General features: G+C 37.8%; 1 protein-coding gene across 5 annotated transcripts in view; it reads left to right on the top strand.

Annotated features, from left to right (window-relative positions):
- The window catches only part of Birc6 (baculoviral IAP repeat containing 6), a 183,650-nt gene that overhangs the window by 52,000 nt on the left and 116,573 nt on the right, over positions 1 to 15,077 (top strand). For 3 of the 5 annotated variants that reach the window (XM_059248553.1, XM_059248552.1, XM_059248551.1), the window contains exons 12-20: positions 3,767 to 3,927; positions 4,936 to 5,025; positions 5,487 to 5,618; positions 8,111 to 8,289; positions 9,383 to 9,516; positions 10,189 to 10,350; positions 10,446 to 10,577; positions 11,039 to 11,136; positions 13,410 to 13,557. In XM_059248553.1, coding sequence (XP_059104536.1) covers positions 3,767 to 3,927; positions 4,936 to 5,025; positions 5,487 to 5,618; positions 8,111 to 8,289; positions 9,383 to 9,516; positions 10,189 to 10,350; positions 10,446 to 10,577; positions 11,039 to 11,136; positions 13,410 to 13,557 — 1,236 coding nt within the window. Of the gene's footprint in view, positions 1 to 3,766; positions 3,928 to 4,893; positions 5,026 to 5,486; positions 5,619 to 8,110; positions 8,290 to 9,382; positions 9,517 to 10,188; positions 10,351 to 10,445; positions 10,578 to 11,038; positions 11,137 to 13,409; positions 13,558 to 15,077 lie in introns of all 5 variants that reach the window. The other 2 variants (XR_009375738.1, XM_059248554.1) reach the window with 1 other exon arrangement.

Below are 15,077 nucleotides of genomic sequence, written 5' to 3'. Positions count from 1 at the left end.
TTTTCCTGTCTACCTTTTGCCTCTGGGCCTTTTCCTTTTCTTCCTTCTGTATATTTTACTTTCACTCTCACTCCATGGCTGGCTGGGTGGCTGGGTGGCTGGGTGGCTGGCCCCTTCTTTTCTTGCTGCTTGATCTCTCTTGCTTTTCCTTTTCTCTTCCAGATATCTCCTTCTATTTATTCTCTCGTTCTGACAGCCCTGCCTATCGTTTCTCCTGTCTCGCTATTGGCCATTCAGCTCTTTATTAGACCACCAGGGGTTTTAGACAGGCACAGTAACACAGCTTCATAGCTTCATAGAGCTAAACAAATGCAGCATAAAGAAATGCAACACATCTCTGCATCATTAAACAAATGTTCCACATCATGTAACACACCTTAAAATAATATTCTATAACATTTCCCCCTTTTTGTCTAATTAAAAAGAAAGATTTTTTACTTTAACATAGTAAAACTATACACAACAAAAGCAGTTATCAAGTAAGAATTACATTTACAATATTCTGTCCATTTGTAGTTAGCATATTCAGAGAAAATAATGCATTATCTATTCTATCTTAGTGAATTCAGAATTTTACACTTAATTTACTTTCTATCATAACTAAGGAAAACAGCAACTATAACGATCTAGTCTTCAACTCTATCAAAGACCCAGAAGGATGTAATATTGTCTAACAACAGACACATTTTGCTGTCTGGACAGTCACCGAAAGTTCCTGTGCAATGTTGGGGCATTCATCTTCAGCCTACAGGCACAGAGTATCTGACAGACTTTTCAGTGAAGCAGGACATTTGAAGGACTGTCCTGCCTTGTATTCACAAAATTCATCAGTCGTTTTCCTCTGTGTCCTGCAAAATGTCTGGCAGACTCTTCTTTGAAGCAGGAATCTCGAAGGACTGTTCTGCCTTGTTTTGTTTGGCAGTGTTCAACAGCCTTCTTCCTGTGTATCCTGCAGGTCCAGTCTGCACACATTGTCAGCAGTCAAAGGAAGAGCAGTTTCTTTGCCTGGTGCTTGCCACAATGAAAGCAAACTCCTATGGAGTTTTTTCAATGCCCATCATCTGAAGTAGATTGGTGCTGCCAGGAACAGATGTCTTATTGTGATGAAAAACCTTAGGTTAACAAAACATTTTAAATGCCATAGTCTGTAGGTCTTTGAAGTGTTAGAAAACCAGTTATCTATCTAAAATATATCTCTATATCATCTTGAAAACATACCTAACATACCTACAAATTTGATTGTTATAGATGGCTAACTACTAACCTATGTTTCTTGATTATCCTATATAGTTTATAATAATAGCTTTCAAAAACTAGAACTTTACCTTATATTTTAAATGACAGCATAGGTACAATACCTTAAACAAGTAGAAACATATATACAGTGTAACAAAAATAACTTTAAATTTGTATCAATATACTATATTCCCCTAAATGATAACAAAAATCTATAACTCATCAGAGTCCTCCCAGCCCATCTCTTGGGAATGTGGGCATAGTATTCTCCAAACTGCTTCTTGCTATCCGTGGACAAAGTATCTTTAGGGTCCCTGAGAAAATTTGAGATAATGGCCAAATCCTGGGAAGACCAGCTATAACTTTTGTGGATAGATATCATCTGTCAAGTTTCAGGAGGTCTCCCTTGATCAAACCGGATTCATATTCCTGAAAGAATCCATAACCTCTTGTCTCCTGTGGGACCAAAACTCCAAAGCATTTTTTGTTTTTTGTTTTTTGTTTTTCGAGGCAGGGTTTCTCTGTGTAGCTTCGCGCCTCTCCTGGAACTCACTTGGTAGCCCAGGCTGGCCTCGAACTCACAGAGATCCGCCTGGCTCTGCCTCCCGAGTGCTGGGATTAAAGGCGTGCGCCAACACCGCCTGGCGACTTCTTTTTTTAAATTAAGATAGCCTTAAAGTATCTAGGTTGGTTCAATTTTGCAGTCCTGTTCACAATTCCATGTGTCTTAGCAGCTGTCTCTTGCCTATCTGCTATCAAAATGTTGAAAATCAACGTAATACTGTACAGACTCCCTGTGTGTTTCTCATTTTATGTGACTTTTTTCTGTTATATTACTTTTACTGTCTCTATAAAGACTTTATTATTTTTAATGTATTTCTATGACTATCTATACCCATTTTCTTTTCTTTCTTAAGCCTGTGCACATTGTAAAACACACTGGAACCCGTTTAGAAGTTTTTCCATTTGGACCTCTTTACCTGTGTATCTCTTAGTCCTTTTTGACCACATGAACAAACGTTAAACTGCTGAGCTACAGCAGGGTCTTCCACTCTGCTCAATCAGCTAGCCCTGCCCTGGTGAAAGCTAAGCCTAATGCCCAGTTGGAGGTTCATGATGGAGAACTGCATTAAACCTTCCTAGCTATAGAAGCCAGTACCTGCATTGCTATAAGCAGTTTTTACTCAGCTTGCCATTTTAAGTTTCTATTTAGTGCTGCTGAGTGCCTTTTCCCCCTTCCTCTTTTTTCTTTGCCCCCCCCCCCCAGTTTGTCTTTTCTTCTTTCTCAGGCCCTACATGGAAATGTGGGGCCCACGTTAGTATGCCAGAATGTCATTGGTTGTTTTTTACTTTTTTTCTCTTTTGACTCTTCGGGGCCCCCCCACCACCCAGCTCCCAAATAAATCACACATGGAGGCTTATTCTTAATTATAAATTCCCAGCCTTGGCTTAGCTTGTTTCTAGTCACCTTTTCTTAAATTAACCTGTCTACCTGTTACCTCTGGGCTTTCATCTTTTTCTATTTCTGTATATCTTTTTTTTTTTTTTTTTTTAAACTTCCTACTCCGTGGCTTGCAGTGTAGCTGGGTGGCTGGCCCCTGGGGTCATCCTCTTCTTCTTTTCCTGCTCCTTCTTCTTTTTCTCTTACTTATTCTCTCTCCCTGCCAGACCTGCCTATCCTTTCTCCTGCCTAGCTATTGTCCATTCAGCGCTTTATTGGATCATTAGGTGTTTTAGACAGGCACAGTAACACAGCTTCACAGAGTTAAACAAATGAAGCATAAAAGAATGCAAAACACATCTTTGCATCATTAAACAAATATTCCACAGCACAAACAAATGTAACACACCTTAAAATAATATTCTACAACAGTACAATATATGAAGTAAGGAGTTCTTGTTTCACAGTGACGATTCTAGAACTTTTTTCATAGGTCTAGGTTGGGATCCAAGAATGTTCAGGTAATTTATGTATGACAGAATGCCGTGTTGATGGTCACAGGCTTTGTTGTTAAGAACAAATCTCAAGGTAGGTACAGATTGCTAAGATAAGATCATGGCCCTAAGTTTCACCTCTCGTCTGTGAGACACTTATCTTCCCTTTATATTTGATGGAAAATAATAAAAAAAAAATCGGGACCTTATTTTTAGTTATTCCTATGTGTGTACTTGTTTAAGTATATGCCACATGTGTGCACATGACTGTGGATGCCAAAAGATGCTATCAGATGCCCTGCTACTGGAGTTAGTGGTAGTTATGAACTGCCCAATATGAGTGCATATAAATGAATTTGGGTCCTCTGGTAAAGTGTTCTTTTAACCACCGAGCCATCTTTTTTTAGCGTGTGTCTTCCCTTTCTTCTTTTGAGGCAGTATCTTTGTTTCTCAGTCTTGTCTAGAGCTCTCTGCATCCCAGGATTTTTTTTTTGGGATATATAAAACTAGGAGTAGGAAAGGTGGTGTGATGCTAATGATATTATGTATGAGGAAGATTTTTGCTTTACTTAGCATTTTTCACCTTTTCTGACAGCAACAGCTGGGATGAACATGTATTTGAATTGGTTCTACCTAAAGCCTGTATGGTTGGACATGTAGACTTCAAATTCGTTCTGAACTCGACCATCACCAGTGTCCCCCAGATACAAGTGACACTGCTGAAGAACAAGGCTCCAGGCCTAGGGAAGTCCAATGGTAAGAGGGACCAGAGTCCATGCTGGAAGACCTTGTCTCGTGGTTGGTGTCTTTATAGAGGCTAATTGTTAGCTTGACTGGTGGTTTTGGTGGCTCTTCCTGCTCCACAGAGCTGTTTGCCTGCTTAGAGTCAGAGTCATCTAAAGGACATTTCAGAGTTTTCCAGTAACTCAGCAGTTTGCAGAATTTATGACGGTAAATAGTTTAATCAAGTCTTTGTGGAGTGACATTAATTCTACTTCTGTGATTGCTAGCTTTATGCTTTGTCATTTTAAAGGAAGACTTGGTGGTAAGAAAAACTGTTTTGGAAATTATTATTTAAAAGTAATCAGTCAAGCTACCTTTCATGCAATGCCAGAAATGATGTCATTTTTTTTTCATGGATTTACTGTGGTAGGATCTAGATGTTACTTCTCAGTATTTGTTTTTCTTTTCTTCCCCACTTTTCCGTTTTTCTCTAAAAATTCATTTAAAAAATTGAGAATAAATTGATTGTAAAATGGCACCCTAATGCTAAGCGTACACACATTCAAATCTGAAAATTTTCCTTTGCCAGAAATTTCTTGTGTGTTTGCATACTTATTTGAGGGATGTGTGTGTGTGTGTGTGTGTGTGTGTGTGTGTGTGTGTGTGTGTCTGTGTATTCTCATGACATTTTCATGTAATGAATCTAGGATTTGGGCAGTTAGTATTTTAAAAACTTTGTGGGTATTTTTACTGTGCAGCTTAGGGAAAAACTTTTAATTTAATTGCCAACAAGTTATATCTTCAGGCAAATACTTTATTACCATTTGTTGAGCGGAAAGTATAAAATCATCAAGTTTAATTTTCTCCTCTTGACAACCTCCACTGTGTATTATCTATGGTGAAAATCATAGTTCCGTTTAGCAGAAAGTTTTAGAATTATAGGCACAAGAATTATTGATACTAAGCAAAATTAAGCTTACTAATATTTTTATCCTCTAGAAACAGCAGTAGATAGGCAGATCACCTTTCCTTTGTCTCCAGCTCTTAACATTGAAGTGGAACAAAATGGGAACCCGTCTCTGGTTGATTTGAATGAAGAAATGCAGCACATGGATGTAGAGGAGTCACAGTGTGAGTTCAACCACAGAGCTGTTGTCCCTGGCAGTAAAGGAGTAGTGGTCTTAATGCATCCTATTGTGAGAGACTTCCTTATGGCTTGCAAAAGCTCGGTTTTAAGAGTATGATTAAAAAGTAACCTATAATTCTGCTTTGGCAATGTGCTGTAACTTTCAGTTCATCTTTACAAATATAGCTGCACTAATACATGTGTTCTAGTTTTTAATGCCTTATGATTTGAAATCAAGTCATGATTCTATAGATACTTTCTTGAAAATCAAGGTGAAATATAAAATGAAAGTGGAAAACAACACATAACATAGATGATTGATTATACTTCCCTAGCATGATGATGATTGTTTGATCTCTTCGTATGTATTGTATTTTGTGTGGTGGTATCATGTAAATGGGATGGAAATATCTTTATTGGATATCCAATAATACACTGAAAGAAAAATATGTATTTTTCTTTTTAGGTCTTAGGTTATGTCCATTTTTAGAGGATCATAAAGAAGACATTCTGTGTGGCCCAGTATGGCTTGCTAGTGGTCTTGATCTATCAGGTCATGCTGGAATGTTGACATTGACAAGCCCCAAACTTGTTAAAGGTGAAGTAACTTGCTTTATAAAAGTAGAATAAATAATATAATACCAATATAATAAAAGGATGCTTTGAAAATTGATCACAAAAATGCTGTTTGTTTTTTTTTTTTTTAAACTTTCATTAGCACATCCAGCTTCCTATGTATGAGGTTATCAGCTGGCATAAGTACCTATTTATGTGAAACTTTGATTCTTGGTTTTAGGGGTCTCAGTATGTCTTTGAGATAGGTTTATTTAGCTTCATCACAGTTTTGTGTTTTAAGAGAGTACATAGTGTATATAAGGTTTAGTGCAATCCAGTGGGTGGTTTTGAAATGTACACTCCTAGATAAAGGTAAGTTTTATTTTTATGTATATATATATATATATATATACACACACACACACACACACACACACACACACACACACACACACACAAGTCTTATTGTACTTCATGACTGTATGTCATTTGTTCATAAAAGATTTGAGATCCTATGATGTGTTTGGGTTCATTCTGGAAAGTAGTTGTCTAAAAAAATCAAATCTCTTGTATTGTTTAAGACTATAAATGATCTTTGTAAGGAAAAAATGTTTAGACAAAATGGATACACATTACATTGCATGTCCAAGGAAGACTTAGTGTTTTGTAGTATTTTATTTTTTCTTTTCAAATCTTCCCCATGATCTCATGATCTTTTTTCTTTTTTGAGGCAGGGTCTCTATGAGGTCATGACTGTGCTGGTATTCATTATTTAAATCAGACTGATTTGAAACTCAGAGATCCATCTGCTTCCAGAGTGCTAGGATTAAAGGCCTGCACCACCACATCTGGCTCTCAGGATCTTTAAAATTATAGAACTATGAAAATGTTAAGGGAAGAATGAAAGTATGAGTTGTGTCAATGGAAAGTTTGAAGCAGGAGATTGAGGTGGAGAGTCATTTCAGAGCTCAGTACACTGTCCAGTAGTAAGAAGAGTGCCACAGTATTGGGACTACTGGACTCAGAGAGAAACAAATCTAGTATGGTCCAGAATAGAAGCAGGCAGAAATGTGGAAAATGGTGGGATAGTTACTGACATATTCAGAGATTTAGTACCTGCTACAATAGCAGTCTGTTGGTTTATTAGGTGTATTTATTTGAGGATAATTTACATTATAGATGAGATCTATGAGACTACATTATAGGGTTAGTAACTGTTGAATTCTTTCTTTCTTACAAAAGTTTTAGTTAACTCCAAGGTGTAGGTACTACTATATATGAGAAGGAACTGAACCACAAGAAGGTATTTGTCACACAGCTGGAAGGACAGTTACTACCCAAAACTTGGTAGTTATAGCAAAACTTTTTTTCTTCTTCATTCTGGAAACCTTTCTCTCTCCTTTGTTCCTTCCTTCCTTTCTTCCCTCCATCCCTCCCTCTCTCTCTCATCTTCCCCCCACCCCCCAGGGTTTTTCTCTGTAGCTTTGGCTGTCCTGGGACTGCCATTGCCTCCTGGGTGCTGTGATTAAAATCTTGCACCACCACTGCCCAGAGTAAAAATATGTTACTGATTTTTTAACTGTAACTACTAAAATGCTTTGTATATATGTTTACATATATACATGCATGGACATATATGAAGTTTGGATAAAGGTTCAAGAGGTGGCTCAGTGGTTAAGAGACCAGAGTTAAATACAGTTCCCCTTTCCAGGGGTTTAAACATCTGTTCTCCAAAGGCACTGAACTCAATTTGAGTAAGGACATAACTCAGACTCACACATACACGTAATTAAAAGATAAAAATAATCATGTAAAAAAAGGTTATGGCAGGAGAGATTGCTTAGCGGTTAAGAGTACTGGCTGCTCTTTCAGAAAACCCAGTTTCAGTTCCCAGCACCCACTTGGCAGGTCACAACTTTCTGTAACTACAGTTCCAGGGGATCTGGTGCCTTCACATAGACATACATGCAGGCCAAACACCAGTGCACATAAAAAATGAATTAAAAAAGGCTAGATACATCTTAGAGCACATGCTACCATAGTCATTTGTTGACAGTACTCCCTTATAGACAATTTAGTTTGTGTTTTTCTATAGTTTACAAAATTTCTACCATTTAAGTAAATAACGTCACTAGAACAGATACGCCAAATGATTTCTATAATCACAACTTTTGTGTTTTGTTTTCAAGACAGGGTTTCTCTTTGTAATAGCTCTGGCTGTCCTGAAACTCACTCTGTAGACCAGGCTGGCCTTGAACTCAGAGATCCGCCAGCCTCTTGAGTGCTGTGATTTAAGGTGTGCCCTGTCAATGTCCGGCACAATTTTCTATCTTAGATTCTTGATAACGCTTTATTTATTTATTTACTTTGCTATTGTGTCGAAGTTGTTCCATTGTGTAACAAGATGGTATAAATTAAAATTTCTGGCCTTGTACATTTTTCTTTTTGTGGAGTTAGTACTTACCTTGCTCCATATTAATGAAAAAGTTGACTTTTTTGGTTGTAACTTTCCCATCTCACTCTCCACTTCTCCAGGTATGGCAGGAGGGAAATATCGCTCCTTTTTAATCCATGTTAAAGCAGTGAATGAAAGAGGAGCAGATGAGATGTCTAGCAGTGGAATGCGTCCTGTTGTGAGACTTCCATCTCTGAAACACCAGGGTCACAAGGGCTACTCACTTGCCTCTCTCTTGGCAAAGGTTGCAGCAGGCAAGGTATGAACCTGACATTTGGACAGGACAATGCTGTAGCTGAGGTTTGTTGGAAGATGTGTTTCCTTTGCTTGATTGTTTGCTGCTTGGTCTATTGGTAATTTTTCTCTGCCCTAATTTCAAAAAACCTATAATTAAGATGTTTTCAGGTATGTTTTAGCTATGCTTTTTTCCCCCCTCTGGTTTTTCCATCAGGGTTTCTTTGCATAGCCTTGGCTGACCTGGAACTCACTCTGTAGACCAGGCCTGCCTCTGCCTCCTGAGTGCTGGGATAAAGGCACATGCCACCACCACCCAGCTAATAACTTAGGTTTTATAATAAACTGTACTCACTCAATAGAGAGTATTTTTAGAAGGTACTTCCCTCAGGGGCTTTTTTGTTTTTATGACTGTTTGAGAAGGCTGCTTCTAATAATTTTAGAGACAGCCTTGATCTTCATGGCTAATTTTCTACAAGTATGCAACATTCTTCATACTTGTCTGAGTGTGGATTTTTCTCAACTTGAGTTTTATTTCTGTATCATTCTTTCTTTCTTTTTTTTTTTAAAGATTTATTTATCTATTTTATGTCCATTGATGTTTTGCCTCTATGTATGTCTGTGTGTGGGTGTTTGAGCCCCTGGTACTGGAGTTACAGACAGCTGTGAGCTGCCACGTGAGTGCTGAGAATTGAACCTGGTTCCTCTGGAAGAGCAGCTGTTAACTTTTGAGCCATTTCTCCAGCTCCATTATCATTCTTCAGAAACACTAGCAATATTATCAGTAGCACCCCCATCTCCTTGGGTTTGCATAGGTCTTCCAGTTTTTCAAGGACTTACTAGAGTTAATCCTCAAAGTAACTCTGAAGTAGGCCAAGCAGGTGCTATTATCTCTGTATTTTTGTAGCTGAGGATTGGACTCAAAGTTTTTTGTTTTTTGTTTTTTTTTAAATTATTGGACTTTTAAAATCTTGACTGTATTTTTCCTATTAAAATTTTGTGGAAAAATAGGCATTTACCAATATAATCTGAAATTTATTTTTTGACATTTGGAATCTTTATTTTATATTTTTAGTTTCACTTATTTGTCTTAAATTATTTGATTTTTGTATATTTAGGAAAAATCATCTAATGTTAAAAATGAAAATGCAGGAAGCACTCGTAAGTCTGAAAATCTACGGGGCTGTGACTTACTTCAAGAGGTGTCTGTCACCATTCGGAGATTTAAGAAAACTTCGATTCCTAAGGAAAGGTAATAAATCACATCTCATTAGTCTGCTATTCTTTTTTCTGCTTGTTGTTTTGAGACAGGTCTCAGGTACTTCCAGGCTGACATTGAGCTGTTTCTCCTGCCTCCAACTCCTACATCCTACGACTGAAGATGTGCCTCACCACGTGTGGTGATTCTATTATTACGACAATAAAAATACAAATGAACACATGATTGAGCGTCTTTCACCTGGAAGTATTTGTTTGCTTTCCCATTCTCTAAGTAAATTACAGTCTCTAAGGATATTTTTAATGACTTTCAATGCTTTATTCCTGGTCTTTATTACTTACTGTGTACGAGGAATGGGTAAGACGTGTAAGAAGCATTATTTGAGGCCACAATTACACTCTGTTAGATCACATTATTGTAAGCTTGTTTTCCTTTTAAAACAGCCTATGAAGTCTGTATGTCATGTGAGATGATTTAAAAGTCATTTTTATCCTTTTATTTTTATTCTCCTCTTTTGAATTCTTAGGCTTTGAACCTAGGGCCTTAACTATGCTGGCAAGTCCTCTGCTTCTGAACTACCCAGCCCTGAAAGCTTTATTTTTGATATTATTTTAAATGAAACACTACATAACCCTCCATGTTGCACAGCAGTAGTCTGATTGTTCTGTTTTCACTGGTATAAATACACTGTGTATCTCTTTTTAGGGTTCAGCGTTGTGCCATGTTACAGTTTTCAGAATTTCATGAGAAGCTTCTTAACACTCTTTGTAGAAGATCTGATGACGGGCAGGTCACAGAACACGCTCAGAGTCTTGTGTTGGACGCTCTTTGCTGGTTAGCTGGAGTTCATTCAAATGGACCTGGCAGGTTAATAATTAGGATTTTGCTTACCTTAATGATTGTCCCTTGGCTGCTAAGATTCAGAGACCAAATGAGACTGTTTGTTTGCTCTTATTTTGCAGCTCAAAAGAAGGAAACGAGTGCCTACTTTCAAAAACACGAAAATGTCTTTCAGACATTGTACGTGTTTGCTTCTTTGAGGCAGGACGAAGTATAGCCCATAAATGTGCCCGTTTTCTAGCCTTGTGCATTAGGTTGGTGTGTTTTTATTTCAAAGCATACTTTGTAGTTATATCTATGGTTTGGTGCTGATATTTTATCTATGGTGTGATTTGATTCTCATCAAATCCATGAGTAACTTTTCAACAGTTGATGACTGTTAAGTCGTAAAAAAAGAATTTGGGGTCTTTAGGGTAAAATGCAATGTTAAATAAGTTCACTGGGCTTAATTACTGCAACAGTGAGAATTTGGTGAGTGGTGCCCTTCCCCCACTCTTCCTTCTTGATTGTTCATCTTGTCTTGCTGAGTCCCCTAATGTCAGCTCACGCTTATCAGCCCTTCCTAGTAACCATAGTGGTCTAACTTGGGAGAAAAGTCTTGGTGCTTGCTTTTTTTTTAAAAAAAGATTTTCAAATACTATGCCATGTTTAGGATTGAATTTAAATCATAAATAATGTCTTTAAATTCTGTCTTTTTTAATGAACAATTTTTCAGTAATGGCAAATGTGACCCCTGTCAGCCTGGATTTGGATCTGTTCTGTTGAAGGCTTTACTTGATAATATGTGCTTTTTGCCAGCAGCAGCAACTGGTGGTATGTAAAATTACTTTAATAACTTAGTTATAATGAATAATTTAACAGTTATTTTGTTCTTACTCCAATTTTTTCTGTAGCGTATCTAGATTATTAGTACATGTTTTGGTATTGGGTGTGGTTGTGTTTGTGTATAGGTGTAGGTGCACCTGTGAATACAGGTGCATTTGGGGGCACCAGAGATTCTCAGGTATAACTTCTCATAAATGTTACCTTACTTTAGAGTCAAAGCCTCTCATTGGCCTGGAACTTACTATTAGGCTAGGCTGGGTGTCATGTGAGTTCCAAGGATCCTCTTGTCTGCATGTCTCCAGCATGCTATAGTGTCTATTTTTAAAGATGTGTTTTTAGAGCTTGGATTTAGGTCTTCCTGCTTATATATTAGGTATTATACTAACTAAGCTATCTCACCAGCCCTATCTGTATTTCTTGAGGGTTAGTAACTTGTGGTTCATTGTGCATGTACTTTCTGTTTAATAATAGGAGGTACAGGTGAGATGACTCTGTAGTTCGGGACACCTGCTGCTGTGCCTGATGTGTTGAGTTCTGTCCCTGGAACCCGGGTGGGAGAACTAACTCCCTGAGATTATGCTCTGATTCCCACATGTGCTCACAAACACAGCACACATACAAGGACCTCTGCCCATGTGCTGTGGCATTTACATCATACATACATATCTACACAGCAAATAAATGTAATTTAAAAAATAATAATTACCAGCAGTAGATAAGACACAGAGTAAGTTTCAAGCCATCTTGACATTTTTTTCTTGAAAATTAAAATTATTGAATTGTTTAGTTTTTTACTGACTGTAGATCATATGTCACAGACTGCAATGTCAGAAAATACTAAGGAGATGTCATAGATAAAATAGTTCAGCTGCTATTGCATGTGTGAATGGCCATGGCAAACTGAGTTCCCTTAAAGGGCCCAGTGAAGGTTCAATAGAAATACCTTCCAAGAATAAATGTAGTTATCCGTCAGGGATTTGTAAAGCTATCCCCCCCAGTAATACATACATAAGGTAATAGAGACTTTTGTATGTGTTCTTTTGCTGTTACTGTGAAGGAATACCGATTTAGCCTTTTAATCCTTTGAGTGTGTGTGTGTGTGTATGTGTGTATACATCTGTTTTTATTTTATGTGAGTGTTTGCCTGCATGTAAGGATACCATGTGTATGCGATGCCTTAGGAGACTTGGAAGGGGCTGTAGAGCCTCTAGAGCTAGAGTCATTTTAGAGGATTATGAGCTGCCATGAGGAAACTGGGAACCAAACCGAGGTTCTATGCAAGAGAAGCAAGTGCTCTTAACTACTGAGCCATCTCTGTAGCTTAATGTTTTTATAGGCGTTTCTCACACCATTCTGTAGTGTTCTAGTTTATTCTTTACTTTCCTAATTTTGAGACACTTTCTATAGATTATGGCATTTTACATTCTTTTGCTCACTGCAATAACTTCTGATCTTTCAGTTTCTTATAGTTTTTTTTTATGGTTGGTATGTGCTAAGATTTCTTTATTAAGGTATCTGATGTGCCATGCTCCTCTTATTCATGCTGCGTTGGTGATATCTGACTTGCAGTTTAGAGTGCTGCTCCATTCATTTGCTGAAGTGTACCACTTTAAGCTCACTGCCATTAGATGTTTTGAACAATTTTATGTAGAGGAACTGTATTTCAGCAAGGTTAATTTGGCACTTTCTATCTTTGCTTTTGTGGCTCTTTCTTACATTTATATATATTTATATATATATATATTTATATATATATATATTTTTTTTTTGAGATGGTGTCTCTGTGTGGCTATGGCTATTCTAGAACTTGCTATGTAGATTCCTGCCTTTGACACCTGAATTCTGTAATTAAGGGTGTACTCCACCATGCCTGAGGGCATATTAATGTACTCTTAACATAAATTTGTTTAATATACCTCCTGAAAAGTGTTACAGTTCCTTAGGGAAATATTTCTGTATTTGTAGATGGGAAGGCATGCATGCCACTGTGTACACATGGAGGTCAAAGGGCAGTCTACAGTGTGGATTCTGGGGGTTGGACTCCCTGCTGTGCCATTTTACCAGCCCTGGAATTCTTAATCTAAGACTTCCTCAGGATGCTGTTTATGTTATTAGTGTTCTTCCTAAATTGTTAAGGATTATCTTTCTGCAACAGGGAGATATCTTTCTAGTATAGGAAGCTGTATTTATAAACATGTAAACTGACATTCTGTATGGTGGAGAAGAGGGAGCAAAAGGCTTGATTCTGTTGTTGTTTCCAGGTTCTGTCTATTGGTATTTTGTCCTGCTGAATTACGTCAAGGATGAAGACTTGGCTGGGTGCAGTACCGCCTGTGCAGCTTTACTCACTGCCGTGTCCAGACAGTTGCAGGATAGGCTGACACCACTGGAGGCTCTACTTCAAACAAGGTTTGTTTTAGTATCTTAAATTGTGAACAGCGCACACAGAATTGTTAATTGCTAGGTGGCGTAGTTGGGGTTTCTATTGCTGTGAAGAGACACCATGACCACGGCAACTCTTATAAAGGAAAACATTTAATTGGGTCGGGCTTGTAGTTCAGAAGTTTAGTTCATTATCGTCATGGTGGAAAGCATGGTGTCGTACAGGTGGACATGATGCTGGAGAAGGAGCTGAGAGTTCTACATCTTGATACACAGGCAACTGGAAGTGAACTGTGACACTGGGCATAGCTTGAGCATAGGAAATCTCAAAGGCCACCCTCTAACAAATCCCACACCTCCTAATAGTGTGCTCCCTTTGGGGACCCTTTTCTTCCAAAACACCACACTAGGTACACTTGAAAGTGTTTTACCTTAAAAAGTATTTTCATTTTGTACTAAATATTCTTCTAAATGTAATTAGTCTAAGGTCCCCCTTCCCATGTTTTCTCTGGAACTATTTCCTTCAGCCGTTAGTACCATTCTATAGATGTTTATTCAGATGTATTTTGTGAAGTTTATTGTATATGGTTTTTTGTTCTTGTTGTTCTTGTTTTTCCCTGCATGGTATGTCTGTGCACAACATACATGCAGTGCTTGTGGAGGCTAAAAAAGTGTGTTGGATTCTCTTGAACTGGAGTTACAGATGGTTGTGAGCTGCCACTTGGGTGCTAGGCATCAATCCCATGTTCTCTACAAGTATACCTGGTGTTCTTACTATTCAGCTATCTTTCTGGCCCTAATTGTGTTTAACAAAGATACTTTGCCGAGCTAATGCAAGAGGCATGTAATGTAATATATTAATGGTAAAACTTTATAGGTATAATTATGTAAATTGCTTGTTACTTTTTAAAAATCTTAATGAAGTTAAATAACAGAAGTTTGGATTTACTGTTTTTCCTGGTCTTCAGCTTTTAAAGAAAAATTTTAGATTTTCTTTAATATGTGTGTGTGTGTTTGCCTGCATGCACACATGTGCACTGTATGTGTAACTGGTTCCTGTAGATGTCAGAAGAGGGTGGCACATAACCTGGACTTAGAGTTATGAATGGTTGTGAACCACCATGTGGATACTGGGAATCAAACCCTGGTCTTCTGTAACAGCAACAAGTGCTCTTAACCACTAATCCATCTTTTAGCACCTGGTTTTCAGCTTTTAAAGTTGAGTATTCCTTTATTTAGAGCACTGCTTTTCTAATAAGTTTAGTTATAAATCCTGATGTTGATGCAAATTTTCTTACAGTTTAATTTATATATTTATTTATTGTCATTGTAGTGATGGAGTGGGAGAAAAGTGCTTTTTTAAAAAAAATTTAATTTTTAATTTTTTCGAGACAGAGTTTCTTTATGTAGTTTTGGTGCCTGTCCTGGATCTCGCTCTGTAGATCAGGCTGGCCTTGAACTCACAGAGTTAGTTCTGGCTCTGCCTCCTGAGTGCTGGGATTAAAGGCTTGCGCCACCACCGCCCAGCTGAGAGTGCTTAATTTTTT

Source organism: Peromyscus eremicus, chromosome 22 (assembly GCF_949786415.1).
Source record: "Peromyscus eremicus chromosome 22, PerEre_H2_v1, whole genome shotgun sequence".
Taxonomy (NCBI): domain Eukaryota; kingdom Metazoa; phylum Chordata; class Mammalia; order Rodentia; family Cricetidae; genus Peromyscus; species Peromyscus eremicus.
Note: the sequence above shows the minus strand (reverse complement) of the source record. Positions and strands in the feature narration are given on the sequence as shown.